This window comes from Chelmon rostratus, chromosome 3, assembly GCF_017976325.1.
Source record: "Chelmon rostratus isolate fCheRos1 chromosome 3, fCheRos1.pri, whole genome shotgun sequence".
Classification (NCBI taxonomy): domain Eukaryota; kingdom Metazoa; phylum Chordata; class Actinopteri; order Chaetodontiformes; family Chaetodontidae; genus Chelmon; species Chelmon rostratus.
Genome location: NC_055660.1, coordinates 8984406 through 9004630, shown reverse-complemented (window position 1 = coordinate 9004630; position 20225 = coordinate 8984406). Strand labels below are relative to the sequence as shown.

Here is a 20225-nt window from a genome sequence, read left to right as displayed (position 1 = left end):
GCAGACAGAGGCACACACACTCACATTACATTGTTTTTATCCTATTTTTCTTCAACTCCATCCTTTCTCCATCTCTCCTTTCTCATCTTTTCTCTCTGCCTGTGTAGAGATTGAGTCAACAATGTGTGATGTTCATGAATTTACTTAGAGGAGGAAAAAAAGAAGAGCAAACTACAGTGGAATGAAAAATCTATGCAGAGTTTCATTAGGCAACAACAGACGTCCGTGTGTGTGGCCATTTGTGTGTGTGTGTGTGTGTGTGTGTGTGTGTGTGTGAGAGCACTCTGTGTGTCTCTCCTGCATATGTCTCTGACCACATCTACATCTTTAATGTCTGGAACTGAATAATGTATGAACCCCCTGGGCTGGAAGACACACACACACACACACACACACACACACACACACCACATCTTTTCCTGCTTCCATCTGCACAAATGTCATAAAGCACAAGCTAACAGTAAATCATAAAAAAATGACCACGTCATCCACAGTCCTGCACACCGCAATCTTCACAAATATCTTGTCATAGCCAAGATTAGATCATCTTGTGTTCATCTGAGAGAACAAAGCACGGTTCAAAGAAGACCAGCGCCTGCTGCTCTCTCCCCCACAGTGGCTTCTGTGCCACCAACTTCCTGTTTACGTGCTGCACACACTTCCTGCTGGAGTGAGGGCAGAACTCAAATCAAACATTTTTCTTTCCTCGCCTGTACCTGCATGTGCTTCTGCTGTTGACCATTTAGCATTTCAGTTACATGATACACTCTTGTGTGTTTCTCTGGTGCAGTCATGCATGCTTCATATTCTAATTTGACTTTCAAATATCTGCACACTGTCATCTTTTCCACATGCCCACACACGCACACACACACACACACACACTTGTCTTCTCTGCTGCCTCTTATGAAGATAAAGATGTGAAGCTGAGGTCAAGGTTTCTACGGCAACTGTGCATAATAATGCCGTGACCCACCCGACCACGAGGCCTCTCTGTAAAGAGTCTGGTATTAATGCATTAATACTAAAACCGGCTCACATTTTACGTGTTTGCAGGGTTTTTGCACTTTTACTTCCAGATCATTCTCTTCCTCTGCCCGTCTCTTTACCTGAGTGGCTGACAAATTAAAAGAAAAACCTGAATAGCTGAGTGGAGAAGCACTGCAATGTATGCACCTGCCTCCACACAGCCTCCAAAATAAAGTCACACTTACGCTGTGGCCTTTAAACAGATTCAAATGGAGCTGAACATCCATGCGAGATATTGACCTGACAGCACCAGATGAGGGAATATCTTTCGGAAGAATAGCGTTAATTTCTCCAGTGAAGTTCAGAAACCTGTAGAATCTACAGCAAGGCATCGGAGCTGTTCTTGTTACTGGTGGAGGCCCAACACCTTACCAAGTTGTTTTTTCCTATAATATGTCACCCACCTGTTTGTCCATCTGTAGTGACAACACTGCAGCAGTTGCTGTGGTGTCCTGTTGTTGCCTGAAACAAAAAAACCCTTCAAATCCTCCCACTCGAAGCACCCCCAATCACACATAACTACCTTGAGGAAGAATGTTTTGGCGCTTTTGCGCGTCCCAGAGAGGACTACCCTAACAGAGAGCGGTTACACCCACCTCCACAAATCACCCAGAGTGGGCCACTTAGGTGCATTTCTTATGGAAACCATGCTATCTTGCGGCATCAGTTTACAGTCCTGAGCTAACCTCTGCCAGGAATGTGAAAGCTCTCTCATGAGTCACTACTGTACAAACAAGCTGGAGCGGCTCCCGTGTGATGGCTCTAACAAAGCATAAACAAGGGAGAAATAAAGGGAACACACACACACACACACACAGGTGCACAGGTCTGATCTACATACAGAAGGCACATTTCTTCTGGAAAAGAAGATCCGGTCTTTCCTGCATGGATTTACAGTTTTCTCAGTGATTCTCTATTGTGAATTCATAGTGATTTTACATTATGTTGTTTTCTGTTTGTTTTGCTTTTTGTTTCTTTTTGTTCAATCAGTAAAACATTCCTACATCTCTCTTCATTTTTTTGCAGTAATATTCAAACCTTTGTCATCAGATTGCCCATTGTCTCTTTCGTAAGAGGTAATCAGTGGGAGACACTTTTGCGGTGGCCTGATAACAGCCCACAGAGAGCCATCATGACTGTTTCCTCCGCGCAGAGGAGAGGCAGAGAGAGAGAGAGAGAGAGAGAGGAAAAAAAGAGGGACGGGGGCCGCGCACGATGCCATGCGCGCTCCCGTTTTCCGCTGCGCACAGACAGCCGGTGCGGAGAGAGAGAGAGAGAGCGAGCGAGCGAGAGAGAGACGCTATTACTAGTGACAGAAAACGGCAGCGAGCACATACAGTCTGGAGAGCAGTTGATGCGACAAGGTAGGAGAGAGAAAAAAACACCTCCGCATCATTATATTCAGTGTTGACTATTCAGTATTCGTCGCCGGAGTGCAGGCTGAACCGGCTCTGTTTTCAGCGCGATTACGGCGTCCTGCAGCCTGATCCGATGTCCTCTCTCCGTGCTGTTGTTGTGTGTCCGCAGATGCTGAGCGTCGCCTTGCTGTGTGTGTGCGCCGTCGCCGTTGGACACGTCTCCGCTCGCTCCGACAGCGGCAATTTTTTGGATGACAAGTGGCTCGCGGGGCGATGGGATAAATTCAGAGATGTGAGTAATATTCATGGCTTGTATTATTAACGCCGTACCCCTTCTCATTATCTCATTTAACCCCCCCCCCCACCACCAACACCACCCCCTGCTCCTTTCTCCCACTAGCCACCCTCATTGCTTTGTAATCATGCGCTCCTCGTTTTCTCGTCGTGCCCAAGCGACGCGTCACGGGGCCCGTTGTAGCGGTGGTCACACGTCCATCAGCTGCTCCGCCGAGACGGTAAATACACCAACGGCCCCCGCCTGTGCGCGTGTTTTCGCGATAGGAGTCCCTGCTTAGCACAGATAGCCAAGGCCTCTGCGAAACACGAGTGCACATCGCCTGGCCCACCACCGAGTCCCAGAAACGGGCCTAATTACGGGCAGGTATGAGGGAGGGAGCCCGCAGCGGCGAGGCCTGGATGTGAAATCACACCTGCCGCAAGGTAGTGGCAGCAAACCGGTGGAGATCCGAGCCTGGCTGTCACATATCTGCGTGTGTTTGAGTGTGTGGAGCCTAGCCTACTAATACCAAAACAAAGGCAGCGGCACATTAACGCAATGACAAAAACTACAAAGTAGAGCAAGTCCAGCGTAAAGTCTCAGAGTCCCTGTGGGGACATAAAAGGAATATTACGTCTCAGAGGCTTTGTGTACATCTGAGTGTCCCAGAGGTCCCCTCTCTCAGTGATAGTGTTTGGACTGATCTGGTTCATGCTTACCAGGACCATGTTTCTATAAGGTGAGTCACGTGATGGCACACGCCTCACGGCCTGTGACCATGGAGCCCAGCTGGGTGACGAGGATCTCAACTGGTAATCAGGCGTGGCAGTTTTTTTCATAGCTGGATAGGAACCAATGTGTTTTAAAGGGAATGGTCGGAATTAGGCGCTGACGGCCTGAGTCTCAGGGTTTCAGGTCCTGACAGTTAGGGCGCCAAAATGAAGTAAACACAACAAGTGGGACAGCAGCTTGGACTCAGAATGAGCTTTTGGTGTGTTTGGTGTGCAGACTGGAAGCATCAACACCATGTCAGAAAGCATTAAAATGTCTCAGACAGCCGACAGGTCCACGTATCTGGTCATGATGTCACACCAATTTCTGCATCCCATCAGATTCTGTGAGCCAGATAGGCCTACTGTGAAGTAGGACCCCCTAACCTTACCTCAGAAATCCTATCAGGTCAAAGAATCTGATGGGTCACAGAATATGGTGCAATTCCGCAGGTGTGCCTTAATTCATGGTATCACCCAGTGGGACAGCTGATACGTTCATTTATGAGCTCTTGTTTCGAACACTGAGCGGCTGGAGTAGTTGTTCAAAACTGGATGGAGCAATTTTGTTATTCAGAGATTTCAGTGCTGGACCGTCAGATCTTCACTGACCCCAAAACCACAGACCAGGTTGCGGCAAAGACCTGCTGTATTCAGGCTTTCTACTGTCACCTCCTTTTATTCATTAGATACTAGCCTTTCAGTATATGTTAAGAAAACTGCTTATTTTTAGTGTAGTCTGACCCGCATATACATTTATGCACTGTGCAATGCATTAAGGCTTCAGCTAAAAATACTTTTCAGCTGTACATTGCAGATAAAAGAAAAACACAACTGTTGTTTGGGAATGAATATCTCAGACCTACAGAGAGGAGCAGAATTCACAGTAAAAAGTCCATGGAATTTCTTCTGTATAATGGTGCGATGTAGGTTTCAGACGGAGTGTGTCTGTTAGAAGCATATCTTGCCTCTAACCACAGATTGCAGTAAATGGGTCCACACAAGCAGAAGTGATTTGTACGCGCTTGCACTCGCACTCAGACACACACACACACACACATGGCTAAGCATGTATGCACGAATATGCACACACATGCGTGCACACACACATGAATTTGAGTAGCAGGCTTTTTGTTAGAGAGCTGTACTTTGAGCGTGCTGCAAAAACAACATGGTTAACATAATGCACCAGAGAGAAACACTTTTCACTTGCACCAGCTCTAACGAGTGGCTTTACCACCATGCTGCACGCATGCAGCAGGATTTTCCTCTGAATTAGAGCCCTTGATATATTTCATGTCAGAGAGCAAAAGAAGACTGAATAATGAGAACAAGAACAGCGGAAGTGGGAGCAAAATTCTTTTCCATTTTCAAAGTGCATGTGCATGTGTTGTTATACGTGTTTTAATGTGTTCTGTGCAACTCGTAACAGGATTTTTCTCTCTCTCACTTTCCCTGCCTGTCAAACTGAAGCGTGTGAACCCATCGCCTTAGGTGGACACATGTGACACACCTCAGGTCCAACTATTGAGCAGGATTTGGATATTTATGCAAATGGGGCATCAGGACCGAACGGCAGAGAGGAAATGTGATTGGCCATGTGCTGCTCTTTGAGATATATGCAGCGAGACAAAGACTGTGCTTGAAGAGAGAGCGAGGGAGAGATGAGGGTGCTTGGTAACTGTGTCAATGAGAATACACTTAAGATACTGTAGATAGATGGATAGATGCCTGGGAAGGAGGGACAGCAGAATGAGAGAGGACAGGGAAGATGAAAGAGACTGGCGTGATTGGCAGTGAACTAAAGGCTCTGTGTGCGCTCATGGCTGTTTTAACCTTGAGGCTCAGGCATTAGAGGTAGAGGTGGAGCACAGGAGCATTATCTGCTCTCTCGACGTGCACGTGCCTTTCATTTCCTGTTTTAACACCGTGTCCCAGATTGTCTGTGTGTCACTGCGTGCTTTTGCATTCTTTCGCAGAGGAATTTATCAGTACAGCATATAAAGGTATTTCACTAAATAGTAAAATAAGCAGCGGCAGACAGTCTTGGCATACTTGCTTACCTTTCTCTGTGTGTGTCTGTTGCCCTTTAGATTTGTATCACCACTATGTGTAATTACACCATTATTTATTTATTTATTGCTCTAAATAGTAGATATTTGTGCTTATACCTAATTGGCATGTGGATTTTAACCACTTACAGTAAAATTGGACATTCTAAATTAGATTAGAACGTTTTCACTCACAAGCAGGAGGAAGTTAAGCCTGCTGTGTTTAGGCTGGAGCAATTTTTTAAAAATTGCTGGAGTAATAATGAATATAAGGTGAACAATGCTACTGCCGTCTCATTTATGAATCAGTGTCTATATTAATCTATTCATTATCCATATGTACTGTAGAAGTGAAGTGATGCCAATCTGATTGATACCGTCTTGCATAATGGAAAGCATGCATCCCAATGCTGTCGCAGTTTTGTCACGTACTGCACACGCTGTGTAGAGGTTACAGCTCGAGGGTCCAGTTAGCACAGGAAGGCTCCAGCTGTTTGTCCCGACACATACAGCACTACCTGTGAGTTCACAGGTCGTGTGAATTTACATGCATGTATATATTGCTGTTATTTTTGCATTACAGCTTGTGATGCTACAGTTACTTCCCTTTTAATTACTAATTGCTTTTGATTGGACAGCGCCATAGGTGTTTCCGAGCAGATTTACACGTGACAGTAGTCTTCACTCATTAAGGTATTTGTGACATTGTATTGGTGCAACACAACTGATGAAACTCTTCACTCCTACTTAACGCTCTTTGCGCTATTCTACTATCAAAACAGCACAGTATTCATAATTATACATTTCTACATTTTCTCAGAACTGTGGCAATACACCTACTTTTTATTTTATATGCCGGTATTCTGTTCAGAACTTTACTTCACTGCAATTTAATTTTTTCATTTTAGGCATGTATGCCGACTGTCACTTTCATCTTTCAGCAAGAGCCATAAGTGGGTCTCCTGCTAAGTGCACTAGATAGGATCTTGGCCGCTGATTTACTGTAAGTCTTGTTAGGGTGGCTGGAGAGGCCTGGGGCTCTCTCTGCTGCACTATCTCAGTTTTTTAGACATTCTGTTCAGTTTACTGGGCTTTGGCTAGCTCTCAGCACCACCACAGAGTAAACAGATAAGCTGAGGAGGAGGAAGATTTAACAATGAACGGAAAACACAATAAATGCACGAATGATGTGCGATGGAGAGCATGGGGCTTCATTGTACGTTATAGGACTAAATTAAAATCTTGTTTAGACCTGCTTCATGAAAGCAGATTACACCTTTTCATCCACTCCTCTCTTTGCCTCTTATCTCGCGCTCAGTGTTTTTGCCGTGTATGTCCGTCCGGCGCTGTTTGTGTTGTGGAGGGTGAATGATGTCGGGGAGGTACGGAGCTTGAGGCCTTTTCCACTTCAAAGCACCTCAGTGTGTATTTGTGTGCGTTTGTGCGTGCATGCATGCGACAAGCTTGAGCAAGACAGGCAGAACCAGTACGGAAAACATGCACATATTTCTCCTATTGGAAGTTAGGGTGAAAGGCAGCAAGGAGTCAGGAAAGGTAAGGAAGCCATTATAGGACACAATTAGCAGGGATGATCTGAAGTGAGAAAAGGGCTTGTCAGAAGGAGCATATTCATGAGGACTTATCTTCTATAGACATGCAGATAAAGCCACATGAAATCAGTATGCACACTGGCAAATTAGGACGTGAGCCAGCAGAGCTGAATGCACACGCTGTTGTGTTTGCGTGTATTTGTGCGCATGAGAAAGAGAGACTTATCACTGTAAGGCAGAGAGAGGAAGAGAGGTGGAAAGAGATGGAGAGATAAATTGAAAAGTTGCTATTTTTAGCGTACACTCAGGAGGCCATTAGGCCTATTGTTGAATTTTGGGTTTTCTGTGGTTTTTGGAAAGTGGGTGGTTGCATGTGCAGTGAAGTGCATTCATGCAGTTATTTGATGTTTTGTAGTGCTGACAGTTTCTGGCACTACAGTCAGTGTTGTGGAGATAAGTTTGTTTGTTTATAGAACTCCGCATGTGTGTGTGGTCGCGCATATGTGTGTGTACTCCTGTGCATGCGTGTGTGCGTTTTCGTGCGTACTGTTGATTCCATTAAGGAATCAGACCGCAAGCACTTTTGTTGTCTTGACTGGTCTAGAGGGCCTGGCCCCCATAATGCAATGTTCTCATTATTCAGTCTTCATGGTCTGCAGTGCTAGAGGGGAACCACCCTGAACAGAGACAAAAGCACCTCCCTGTTTGGCTTTGTCTATGCTAAGCTTTCAGCGTGTGAGTTTTATTCATATTAAGTTGTTAATGTACTGTGCATCATTCTGAACAAAAGAAACACCCCAATGTGGAAGGTAGGAGAGTAGTGGATGGTAGAGAGGAGATGCAGTGATGCAATGAGTAATGAAGAGTCTGTAGTGAAGGTACAGAGGGTCAGAAAGGGGCAGGAATGAAGGACAAGAAGGAGAAATTAATTAGAGCTTAGAGAAAGCAAGAGTTGACCCTGTTCACCTTACAGAGCGCAAGGAAGTGAGACAGAGGGAGACTCGCTGACAGTTAAAGTCATGCTTTTTGAAAAATAACAAGGATCTTGTGGCAAACAGTATCACAGTATACAGGTTCGGCGCACTGTACATACAGACACATGCACACACAAAGACACACAGGTATCTCGATTCAGCTCAACACCTGCAGGACCAGTTCGAGCAAGTTGAGGCGTGGGTTATAAGCAACCTTTCCATTAAAGCAGCATACACGTTGAAGCGCACCAATTCATTAAATGCACTGACGCATTGAGTAGAAATCATGCACATTCATCTGCACTGATATGCTGAAAGGAAATAGAATTCATTGCATTTGGTCCAGAAACGGTTAATATAAAGTGTTGGCATCGAGCCGCAGTGTTCCAAACACACAAACAATGCATCATGCAATGCAGGTCAGTAACTCTGTGGCTGTGTCTGTTTCCTCCACGGGTGACAATACAGGAAACTGCATCTCGCAGTGGCAGGGAAGTCCAAGCTTGTTAAAAAAAAAAAAAGAAAACCTGTAAACTTTGCAAAACTGCAAAGACGTGCTGCAGGAAGATGACTTATCTACGCAACCACAGTTCAACCAGCACTGAACCCCTCTTACGTTATGTGTTTCTAACTTGTCAAGTCAGAAAACCTTATCAAAATGCTCACACACCTGTTCACTCGCCAATAACTCCTCTGTCTCTGTATTACTTTTAAGTAGGTATACAGCACAGTCGTGACTAACAGTTAACTGTGTTAATTGTTGCCGAGGATGGAATCGTGAATTGAATTTGATTGAATCTGTGTTAAGCCACGATTCACACCTTAGCTGAGACTCCCACCCTCATGTGGCTGATCAAATTTTCAGCGTTCACATACATTTTGGAAGGGCCTTGTCTAAAGCATCACTATTCTTTAGTTTCTCACAGCCTTATAATTGATAAGTGCTTTCTAACAGATGCTATGGCCTCCCTGTGTTGTGGCTGATTCACAGTTAATCTATCTGCTGTCTATACCAGGCATCACCATGGTAAATGCTATGTGCACAGGTAACAATAGTACAATAAATCTGCTCTGCACACGTGACAGTGAGAGGGAATTGTGTCCATAGAAATTACTGAACTTTCCGAAAACACTTCTGAATTTCACTCTTTGACAGAATTTTATACATCCTATTAGTGAGGATTTGCACAACATTGGAATGTGAAAAATCCACAACACAGGGCTTAATTTATGTGGACAAGACATGTTCAGCCACACTGTGGGATTTATGCTGATGGGTTGTTTTCTCCTCTATTTCCTTCCGTTCCTATTTGTTCTGCTGTATAGAACTGAATGAGTCACACATACGCAAGCGGTCGTGTTTCCATCACCTCAGAGCACACTACCTAGACTTACATTCATTTCCCGGAGACGTACCCTTACCCTAAGCATAACCAACACTTGCCTAACTCTGACCGTAACCTTAATCCAGGTTTTCACCCAAAAAACGAATGATTTACATCATGGGAACTTCAATGTTGCTCCCAAAGAAGGTGAGTCGCCACAATGTGACTGTGAAAAGAGATGTTCCCACCACATGAGTAATCAGCGTCCAAACACACACACACACACACACACACACACACACACACACACACACACACACACACACACACACACACACACACACACCCACACTGAGTGAGTGAGAGAGAGAGAACACACACAGCAAAAGAGGTGCAAAGAGAGCAAGAGAGAAAGTCAATATTTTGTTTTCTAAGTTATGGTAAATCTGTGCCAAAACTACCTGTTAGTAAATGAATTGAAATGATTAAATTAAGCAAGTAATTGTGCAACATTTTGAGGCATGATTTTTTCATCAGGTCATTCATTGATTTGTGGTAACCAAATTTTGTCATTTACTTTCAGTGTGAAGGCCACCAATTAGTCAGTTGTGTGGACGAAAATCGGTTGACACAGTGACATTAACAAGATACCCAAAAGGTTGACCAGTGTTAGGGTAAGAGCTGTGGTTATGACTATGGTCAGGATGAGTCTCCAGAGAATGAGTGGCAAGTCAGTGACCTCCTAAGTGGCAAACGCAAGTGTGTGTGTCTTTTTGTAGTGTGTGTGTGTGTGCGTGTGTCTTAGACTGTGTGGACATGTATTACTCACTTTGTGTGAACATGAATTATGTTTATGCAGTCACATTGCGGGGACTCACCTTCCTTAGGGGGATAACAAGTCCCCAAAACATAAATCATTAAATTTTAGGTTGAAGACTTGGGTTAAGGTTAGAGTAAGGGATAGTGTTTGTGTGTGTGTGTGTGTGTGTGTATAATAAAAGACAAAGAGAAAAGACATCACGCAGTGCAGTGCTGGGTTTGAATGAAACCAGACACCGAGCGGAGAGTGAAGCAGAGAATTAGATCCCTGAACACTAACAGCCCTCTATTTCTTAAGCTCCTTTTACATTTGCATCATAAGCCAGCACCCCCGGGTGCGTCTCCTCCTTGTCCTTCTATTAAAAGTAGGCAAATCACTAACCTCTCAGCAATTCTTATTTAGACTGCTGACACACACCCACAGGCAGTGGACTGAACCACCTGACTCTATCTCGGAAGTTGTTAAAAACAAACTTTCAAACAATTAGGGAAAGAGTAAAACACATTTAAGAGCTTGGAGTCTGATTCAGTGGATTAACATGTCACCACCTAACGTACCTGCAGTCCAAAATGTGACGATTAAAGCTATGGTTTTATGGTGTTAATGAAGACACTAGGAAATTACAGTAAGTTAGGTTCGACAAAAATATGCATTCCTGCTCTGCAATGCAATATAAATGGTACTGACTGACCAAAATTAAAAATTAAAAGTTAAAAGACATTAAACCCAATTTTTCTTCACTGAAGGCCTCATGCCGTCCCTTAACTTTAAATAACTAAACACAATATTTTCTGTTTTAAAAAAAGTCATGGTCAGGAATTGCGATCCGCTTCGAATTGCATTTTCATGAACTAAACCTGAACCCTCAAAAAGTTAATATTTCTTCACATCATGTTTGCCACATGATGTGCTATGCGGGAGTGTGTTATAAGCAGCATACGCACACACACACACGGGCCCCTTTTCATGCAAATGACGGTTTAGAGCTGCTGTTATAACATCGACATCATCTAAATAAATGCATGCTCCACGTGTTCGTGCTTGATGGTGTGTTGGTGTGTGTGTGTGTTTCCCAGATCGATTTGTTTCATTATGCAAATTCTGCTCTCAAAAAGCAAAACCTAATCAAAATGAATTCCTCATTCTCTCTCTCTGTAATGCTTTCTCCTAAAGGAAGTGGAGGTTTGTACGACTTGTATCTGTCATGTATTCTTTACTCTAGATGCCATTTGAACAATATTTTTATGATTTCATTTATTGGTTAACCCTGTTTCAGGAGCCTGGAACATGGACTCCATCCAAGCCCTTCGATCAAGGTGGGTGTGAGGATGAGAGCCTCGAGCGCTGTTGGCTTTGTTTTTTAATAGAAAATGTTGTGTTCAAATATTTAATCTGCAATCCTCATCAATATATACACACTGATGAACAATTGTGATGATTAGCTGATGGTGGTCATGATTTTTGGAAAAGCTGCACAAAATTATGAGTGAATCACCGAGTTACGGCCTTTTAAATGTATTATGTTACAGCAACACCACGCATTAGTAAAATGTCATCAAATATTGCAGGATTGCTCAAAGGTAATATGTGCACGGCATCTACATTTGGTTCCAACTGTAACATTAAACAAGAGGCACTGTATGGCAGCGAAAGGCAGACAAACACTTATTCAGGGGCACTCAAATACGTGACAAATCACATTCAGTGTAGACTAAAGGAGCAAAGGTAAAAGGAAAAGGGCCGATGCTGATAGATTCACCTAAGTCCAAGGAATATACTGCATGGCTTTAAGAGTCATTAGCAAAAAAAAACAAAACAACAACAAAAAATCACTTGTTCCTTGGTGCATTGTCTAACTTTACACCTAATTTCGCTGAAATTTTGTGCGCTAGTTTTTGAAATATCCTGCTAACTAATAGACAGAGGAATTAATTTTGAGCAGAAATGGCAGAGGTCACAGGTGTCAGATTAGATTTACCTTCCTTAAATCATTCTGTTTCTCAGCTCAATTTTGCCTGCTCCTGGAAATGTAGACCTTCAAACACATTTTGCTGTTGGAAACATGTTGTGACCAATCGGCACTGTGCCTCGTTATTGCTCTGTAGACATCACACAACAAGAATTGCACATCTCATGCACTTGTATGCTACGTTATCTGTTGGTGTAAGAATGTGAGCGCATGCTAAGTGTGTTATTTCCAAGATATCCTCAATTTTATCACTACACCAACCAGTTGATTTTCTATTCTTTGATCATCTCGGTGCCCGTTGTATTAACAGACAGTGATAAGCTCATACGCACATCCAGGCACACCAGGACATCAACACATTTCACTCTCACTTAGCACCGTATCCTCAAACACACTCACACACATACATCCCCACATGCACGCAGAGACATGTCAGGGAAACAATAGCATTAGATAGTGCGTTGGAGGATGGAGGCAGGATAATCTGCCAAAGCTGCTCAGGGATTACTGTAAGGTTCTTTAAGAGCAGAGGTCATTCACAGACTGTTCTGAGATCAGCTAAGAGCCTTAGATCCTGCACATAGGTGCCACGCTGAAGGCTGACAAGCGGTCAAAAACAGCCAGCTTGTTTTTACCAACGAAGATCAGACCCTCAGCCTGAGATTCAGATCTAAAATCAGCTCTCACTTTAAAAGGCAGATATGGCCCTCAGCTGCGGGATCTGACACCAGATCAGTTCGAGGATCTCAGCAAGAGCACACACGAGATTGACAGTCAGTGCAGGCTGACGTAAGGTCAGAAGTAGCCTCTATAACCAGTCCCATCTGTTTTTAGCTGTAAGGATACTTAAGGGTATTATGGCTTTGACTTCAGCGTGAGCGACACTTTGCCAATTTACTGTAAGTGAACAGACTGTGGCTGGAATTAACATGCAATACACACACGCAATACAAACACACACACACACACAGATCTACTACACACCTATCCATATAACTTGGAGCTGTCGAAGTGAAAAGAGTACATGGTTTAACCACTAATCACTGAGCTAGCATCTCAAAGAACTAAAGGAAAATGTAACCTTGGAAGATTTTCTCTCTGTTCATGCTCATGGACTTAGTCTTTCTAAGAAGCTCTTTAAATAGAGAGTCTGTGTTTTTTGTCGCACACACAAATACAATGCACATATACACACTTAAAAGTCTTCTCAATCATATCTCTTTTTTGTGTTTTTAGGCCTTGATCCAGCCAAAGACCCCTGTCTTAAGATCAAATGCAGTCGCCACAAGGTGTGTGTGGCTGAGGATTATAAGACTGCCTCTTGTGTCAGCCAGAGGAGAGTTAGGTAAGAACACACACGCGCTCGCACACACTTGCCCTTTCAACAGGCGTAAGTTTCAAAGCAGTCCCTCAAATTTGCATTCAGATGTTTCCGTGACGAAGCCAGAAATGAAACAGTGGATTAGGAGCAAATCAAATCTCTTTATTACTTCCCATCTCTCTTCTCCTCCCTTGTCTTTTTCCCTGCTCGCTTATTCATGCAGCATGATAAGCAATAACACCAGAGGGGTGGCTGTTTTCCTGTTTTTCAAGCTGGTGGACTGGTTGCCCGGCTCTCTTGTGACTGTTGTGTGACATTACTTTTTAGTCCAATTACCCCAGCATTGGCACCGCCTTACAACGGACACAAAGTCCTGCCAAGTGATATGAATGGGCTTTGTATATCTGTGTGTGTGTGAGTGTGTGTGTGTCTGTCTGGGACACTGCAGACTGGACAGAGGACAGTAACACCATACTGACCTCATTTCCCATTCTTAGCAACAACACAATTACCACTACACAGTGTAAGCAAATCAGAAAATAATCATGCATAAATCCTAATCCTCGTCTCATTTCTGAAATTGATTGAAGGACGAAAAAAATGCATCACAGATAGAAAATGCTTCGAAAACATTCGTTTCGAATGAAGCTGGGAGGATAATCAGCGCATTGTGATGGAGACAACGTCAAATCATTTGAAATATTTTCACATGCATACACTCAGATGTTTTGTGTGTTTGTGTGTGTGAAGTAAGTCTTTTGAATCTCCTTTCTAGTTTTAAAGATGCCAGTTTGTATCAGAGTCCGGGGTCGAAGTGCAAACCCTGCCCTGTGGTCCACCCCTCTCCCGTCTGTGGAACTGACGGCCACACCTACTCCACCAAGGTACCCGCGCACACACCTTCACCTCATCTCTCACCTGCAACGCAGACATCTGATCACGCATGAGTTACATTTCGTCTTGATGAGACGCGCGACCTGATTTCACTTCCTCTTCTGTCTCGTCCCTTCTGTCTCTGTCGCTCTTGCTCAGTGTAAGTTAGACTACCAGGCATGCATCACAGGAAAGAAGATTGCAGTGAAGTGTCCTGGCATGTGTCCTTGCCCCGCTCAGCCTGAACAGAGCTCTGCAGAGAAGAAAGGTACTGCACACATGACTGCACACTGCAAGCTAGGATACCCTGCAGAAGAAGCAGTAAATTCTCCTTAATTAAAAAGTCTTCCATGGTGTCCAAGCCCGTGTCCAAGCCCCTCTTCTGGCAAGCTAAAGCCCTTCTGCCCTGCTAAAGAGTCTTTTAGCATGACAATGAATCCCTACAAGTTTCAGAGCAGCTGTGCAATAGCTGACCTCCCATCTCCATAAGGGAGTAGGAGGACAATATAGCATCTCTTCATCATCATTAATCATGAGTGTTGTTTTTCCTCAGTGTGCAGCGAGTTGGACCTAAAGGAGGTGGTGAGTCGTCTGAGAGACTGGTTCAGGGTGCTGCATGAGAACGGCAACCACAAGAGAGTCAAGATCTCAAAGCCAGAGAAGAACAGTGAGTCACATGTCTTTAACACAGCCTGTTACACTGAGACACCTGGCTGCATCCACCACCTCTCAATTCTCATCCTTTTCCCAGCAGAGTTTGAGGTCGGGGCCTCGCCGATTTGTAAGGACCCCCTGGGCTGGATGTTCTCCCGGCTGGACACAAACTTTGACCTCCAGCTGGACCAATCAGAAATCAAGAGCCTCTACCTGGACAGGAACGAGCCGTGCTCTGATGCGTTCTTCAAATCCTGCGACACACATGCCGACAAAGTTATAACCAGCTCCGAGTGGTGCACATGCTTCCAGAGGTACACAGGTATGGAATCTCCACGCACTCTCGTGCAATTATAAACGCTTCAAATTCTTTCACACCTGGATTTACATGGAACTACAGGCGTCACTCAGCTTCACTCTCTGTATGTTGTGTTATGTAATTCTGATTTCATACAACAATTTGGTCTTATTTTCATAGTTTTGTTATATAATAAGAAAGAGAAACATGAGCGGGTTTTAAATTATACTCCCAAGTAAGCCAAACCTTATTTAAAGGAAAACAAATGCAAACAGATAAATTATTACAAGTACACAAAAGACAAACTTTTGGCTTTACCTCCAAATTAGGTGGTTAAAAAATGGCTTGTTTGTCTGTCTGATCACTTGTGTCCATTGACCCTCTGTACTTTGTTGTATTGATTTTGCTACGTCCCCCAATCTCAGCAGTTACTGTGGTGAGCACAGTGTTACCACAACTGATAGAAATTATGGCCCAAACCCTGAAAACAAGACCGAAATGATAATATACCAGAACTTTTCTTTAATTTGTGACCTAACTTCTACACACAGAATAATAATAGACACCTTCCAGTCGATCAGAATGGCATATTCTTCCTTGACGTGTACAGAATATGTTACTGCATTGTGTAAAATAATAACACGCAACACAATACAATACAATACAACACAATACAGTGCATTAAAATGCAGGCGTATGAGACCGTGGATGAAAATGAGTTTTTTTTGCACATAGAGAAAAAGTATTTACAGATGAGTCTCCACAGCTGCACTTGTAAAAGCAAAGACAGCAGGATAACAAACATCACGACGAAAGCAAAAAAGTACACAAAGGAAGCAAAGTTCCTGCAAACAGATGCATTCCCAGAAAAGCAGACTTCTGCGGTTTGTCACCAGAGTCCCTTGTCTCTCCCTTTCAGACTCCCCTTGTAAAGCAGAGCTGTCCAGTATCAACAAAAAGCAAGTGGGGAAGAAACTGCTGGGTGAGACTCACACACGCACACACACACGCACACACACACACACACTCACACAGAAGCACAAATGCACACGCAAATGGCGTGTTACCCTAATTCATTGTGCGTGTTTTGGCTTGCATGTGTAGGTCAGTATCTGCCATCCTGTGATGAGGACGGTTACTACAGGTCCCACCAGTGTCACAGCAGCAGCGGCCAGTGCTGGTGCGTGGATCGCTATGGCAACGAGGTGGCCGGCTCACGCACCCATGGCCCGGCAAACTGCGGTAAGCAAAACTCTGAGGAGGAGAGAGCGCCATGTGTGAATGATCCAAAGACATGAGCGGCAGTTTTCGTTTTTTATACTGCACGAAATCTGTCACTTACCGCAGTGTGTTTGTATAACAGAGCTATTACAGGAGTAGGCTGACAACAGGCTTATTTGCTTGCCTGCTATGAGTTAGATGACAAGCTTGATACCGCTCTCATATCTGTCCATTCAATTGGTAGCTACCACCAGCAGCCAGAGGGTTTAGCTTAGCATAAAAATACTGGAAACTGGAGGTCTGGTTCTCTGCAAATGTAACAAAATCTGCCTGCCAACACCTCCGAAACTCACTAATTGACAAATTTCATGTTTGTTTAAGTGTGAAAATGACAAGCTTTGGTTTACTCACCTTAAGGTTGCCAAGCTACGTTGCTCTATGCTAAGCTAAGCTAACAGGCTGCTGGAAGTAGGTTCATTTTGATGAATATCGTCTCATATAACTATCCACTAATGATTTCCCGGTACTGTTCCTTTAACTGTAAGATTTGGTTCATTCTGGGCTTCTAGGCGTGATTCTGGAGTCCTCTGGAGACCTCGGCAGCGGAGACTCGCTGTTCACTGACGATGACGAAGATTCCTTTGTCCTCAACGACCAGGCCGGGATGGACGACGAAGACGAGGACGACGAGGATGACGATGACGACAACGACGAATACCTGTCGTAATTTTGAAAAAGAAAACAAAAAAAAGAAAAAAGAGAAAACTGTTTGTTTGGTCAAACTGCACGTTTCTAGGTGACTCCCCAGGCAGATACTTAATCGTACTAACAGCCTATGGACTACTCTCTGTGTATTGTTTGTTCATTAGTAAGAAAAAAAATATTCCTGGCAAACATTTATGATTTCTCTTCCTCTCTAAGTATAAAATATGATTGGTTAATGGCACTTGTTCACTTGCGTGTCAGCCAACCAGAGAACATGACAAGGACTAATCAACAACCAATCCAGTGCTTTGGATTTGGTCACGTGTGCAACGACCTCTCCCTTCATTGGACAGTCCATGTCTTCTAGTGTGTCCTGTCCTTGTGCAGCACTCTGATGCCCGAGTGTGTTGATGCCTGAGGCGCAATGTTAAAGAGTTTTCCCCCCTCTCCATTCCTTCACCCCCACCAACCCTTCTACTCCTTATCAAATGTTCCTGTGTATAGGTGGGATGTTGATGATGTAGATAAGAGAATATTGCACTCTTTAGGTTTCTTTTGATCTTGATTTGTAACTGTGACTGTAACTGTGTGGAAAAAGAAGATAAGAGTTAGACATGCTTCATTAGGAGAGTTAAGGCAAAAAAAAAAAAAAGAAAAAACCCACAGTGTCAGCTGGATAACAATCAGAACCGACATGCTAGCTGTTTTCACGGAGACACAAATCAAGTCAAATCATCTCAAAGGCTCGGCAACAAGGACAGACAGATTACTGCTTGGCCGGCGGTGTTCGGGGGGAAATATTATTATTATCTATTTTTCTAATCCATTGTTGGATGAATACAGAAGATGAAACAGATTTGCCGTGGCATGTCTAATAGTGCGTGATGTCGTTTCAGTCTGTAGAACCAGAGGCTAAACCTTTGTGGAACTGGAAAACCCACATAATGGAGCTTGAGGGTGAAAAATCCCCTCAGGCGTGTTCGGATGAAACTGCACTTGCTTAGTTAAAAACTTTGTGAGCCACAAGTCTGTGCGATAAGAAATGTTTACGTACCTTTAATATGCCAGCGAGCTCAAAGAACACCTCGCCGCGGCTCACGTCACAGCATCAGCTCCAACGGGAACGTGCTCTTTGATGTTTAAAATTCTTGTACTTAGCATAGTTTGAACACGCAGTGTAACAGAATAAATCTCTTGCACAGTAATAAAACCACAGAGCCATGCAGACCTGTTGAAAATGTCTGGCGGGGGATAAAGGGAAAGGTGTGCCTTTGACTGGTGAGGACGGACGGCGGGAATGGCGGGAGAAGCATGCTTACGGGATCGACTTAAACTCGTCTTGACACTGCATAAGAGTGGCTTCGCTGTCAAGCTCGGACACTGTTTGGGTTTTGGTATGGCTTGTGTTCTGGGTCTCTCTTATGATGGTGTTAAATAGGCCATATTTCAGATCTTTTGATTTGTTACATAGGATAGCTAGAATGTAGAGAAGCACAGATATACTTAACAGTTAAGGCATAAAAACACTTAGATTCTGCTGGATTTGAAAATGGTTTATATATTAGTACACGGGCTAGAGGACGCTTTGGTTTAGACAGCTTTATATGAAAAAAAAAAATCATCTTACAGTGTTTTGCTTTGACTTTGTTTTAAAAGCTTGATTTGTACCTGATATGCTCTAACTACTTATAGTGTATATCTGTCAGGGTTGAAATGTGAAGCAGATCCCAGATTTGTGTATTCTTGATAAGTCTTGTGACTGTTTATGCAGACCTCGGATTTGCTGGGTTAATTTTCACTTAATAATTCGCCGTCGGGCTTCATTTTGAATCTGTTGAAATTCCAGGTTAAGACCTGAAAAGTGCCATCTAACTGTCCAATAGTTTTTGTTTGTTTGTTTGTTTGTTTTCGCTCCCCTCATTCCTTTTAACTTGGAATTTCAATTCACTTTTCGAACTGGAAAACATTTCAGTCTTAAAGTGTGCTGTTTCATGAGTGTGATGACATGCAAATCATTTTGATGACCTCAGACACTGTAGCCACTCTCAACCAATCACACACTGTCATCACAGCTCTGATAGCGTTTTAAGGTTATGATACAGATGCATTTTTTACAGTGTATGTATGATTTGCTGAAATAAAAGCTATATTGACCAATGTTTGCTTGACTGCATAGTCATGAGTGTTACTCGCGGGACGGACGTGACCAAAAGTCGTGAACTCTTGTTTCCATGTGCTTATATTTAGGAAAAGACAGACAGGCAGTCCGTGTTTTGTGCTGTAAAAGTGGAGGATGTTTAATTTCATGAGTATGTGGGAACTGAAAACACAATTTTAAGGTGTACAGCTGTTGAATGCCACAAATGGAAGGCGGATGTGCATCGCTTCAAGCCAGTTTAAGAGAAGAGAAGAGTGACAAACTGGGTGTTTGCAGGCAATGAGTTCTGTGTGCAGGAACATTACTGCATTATGTAGGAGAGGAACAGGTGAATATTTTATGAGCCGCCGCTACACCCACACCATACCTACATGCAAGCCTACACACAACACACACAAGCACACGTAAGACAAGACATCTAGAGGAAAACACATACACAAAAATGAATTAGCACAGGAAAAAGGCTCATTCACTGACCTGGAAAAGATTGTTTTCCCTTTTTTTGCTGTGAGAACCACTTTTTTTTAATACACAGCCCACCAATGCAAGCAGGCTGCAGGAACTCACACAATGCATAAATCTGTGTGTGTGTTGGCAACAGGACCAGCCAGCAGCTCCACATAGGGAAGTGACTGGGTAAATATCAAATGTTCACATTCACACACTTTTCCTCTGCCTGTATGTACTGACCACAGAAATGTGGAGAGATACCATCTAATTTCCACACAGCGGAGCCTGTTGCTGGAGGCTTTCCAGCAGTAAAAAGTGATCTGCCAGCGTATGGGGAGACAGCATGACTGAGCGCTGATGGGAAGTGCCTCAAATTGCAGGAAGCACTTATGATGTTCTGAAATCAGGTTTCTTGGATAAGC

General features: G+C 43.6%; 1 protein-coding gene across 2 annotated transcripts; it reads left to right on the top strand.

The window, feature by feature from the left end:
- Positions 1-2274: 2274 nt before the first annotated feature.
- On the top strand, positions 2275-19356 carry spock3 (SPARC (osteonectin), cwcv and kazal like domains proteoglycan 3). 2 transcript variants are annotated; one of them, XM_041933234.1, is made up of 11 exons: positions 2275-2393; positions 2557-2679; positions 11431-11470; positions 13360-13468; positions 14220-14328; positions 14477-14585; positions 14871-14984; positions 15072-15293; positions 16189-16251; positions 16374-16511; positions 17060-19356. In XM_041933234.1, the coding sequence occupies exons 2-11, from the start codon at positions 2557-2559 to the stop codon at positions 17215-17217; spliced, it is 1185 nt and encodes a 394-aa protein (XP_041789168.1). In that variant the 5' UTR covers positions 2275-2393; the 3' UTR covers positions 17218-19356. The 2 variants fall into 2 exon arrangements, with proteins under 2 accessions (XP_041789168.1, XP_041789166.1); XM_041933232.1 differs by having other exon boundaries at positions 15069-15293.
- The last annotated feature ends 869 nt before the right edge of the window (positions 19357-20225 follow it).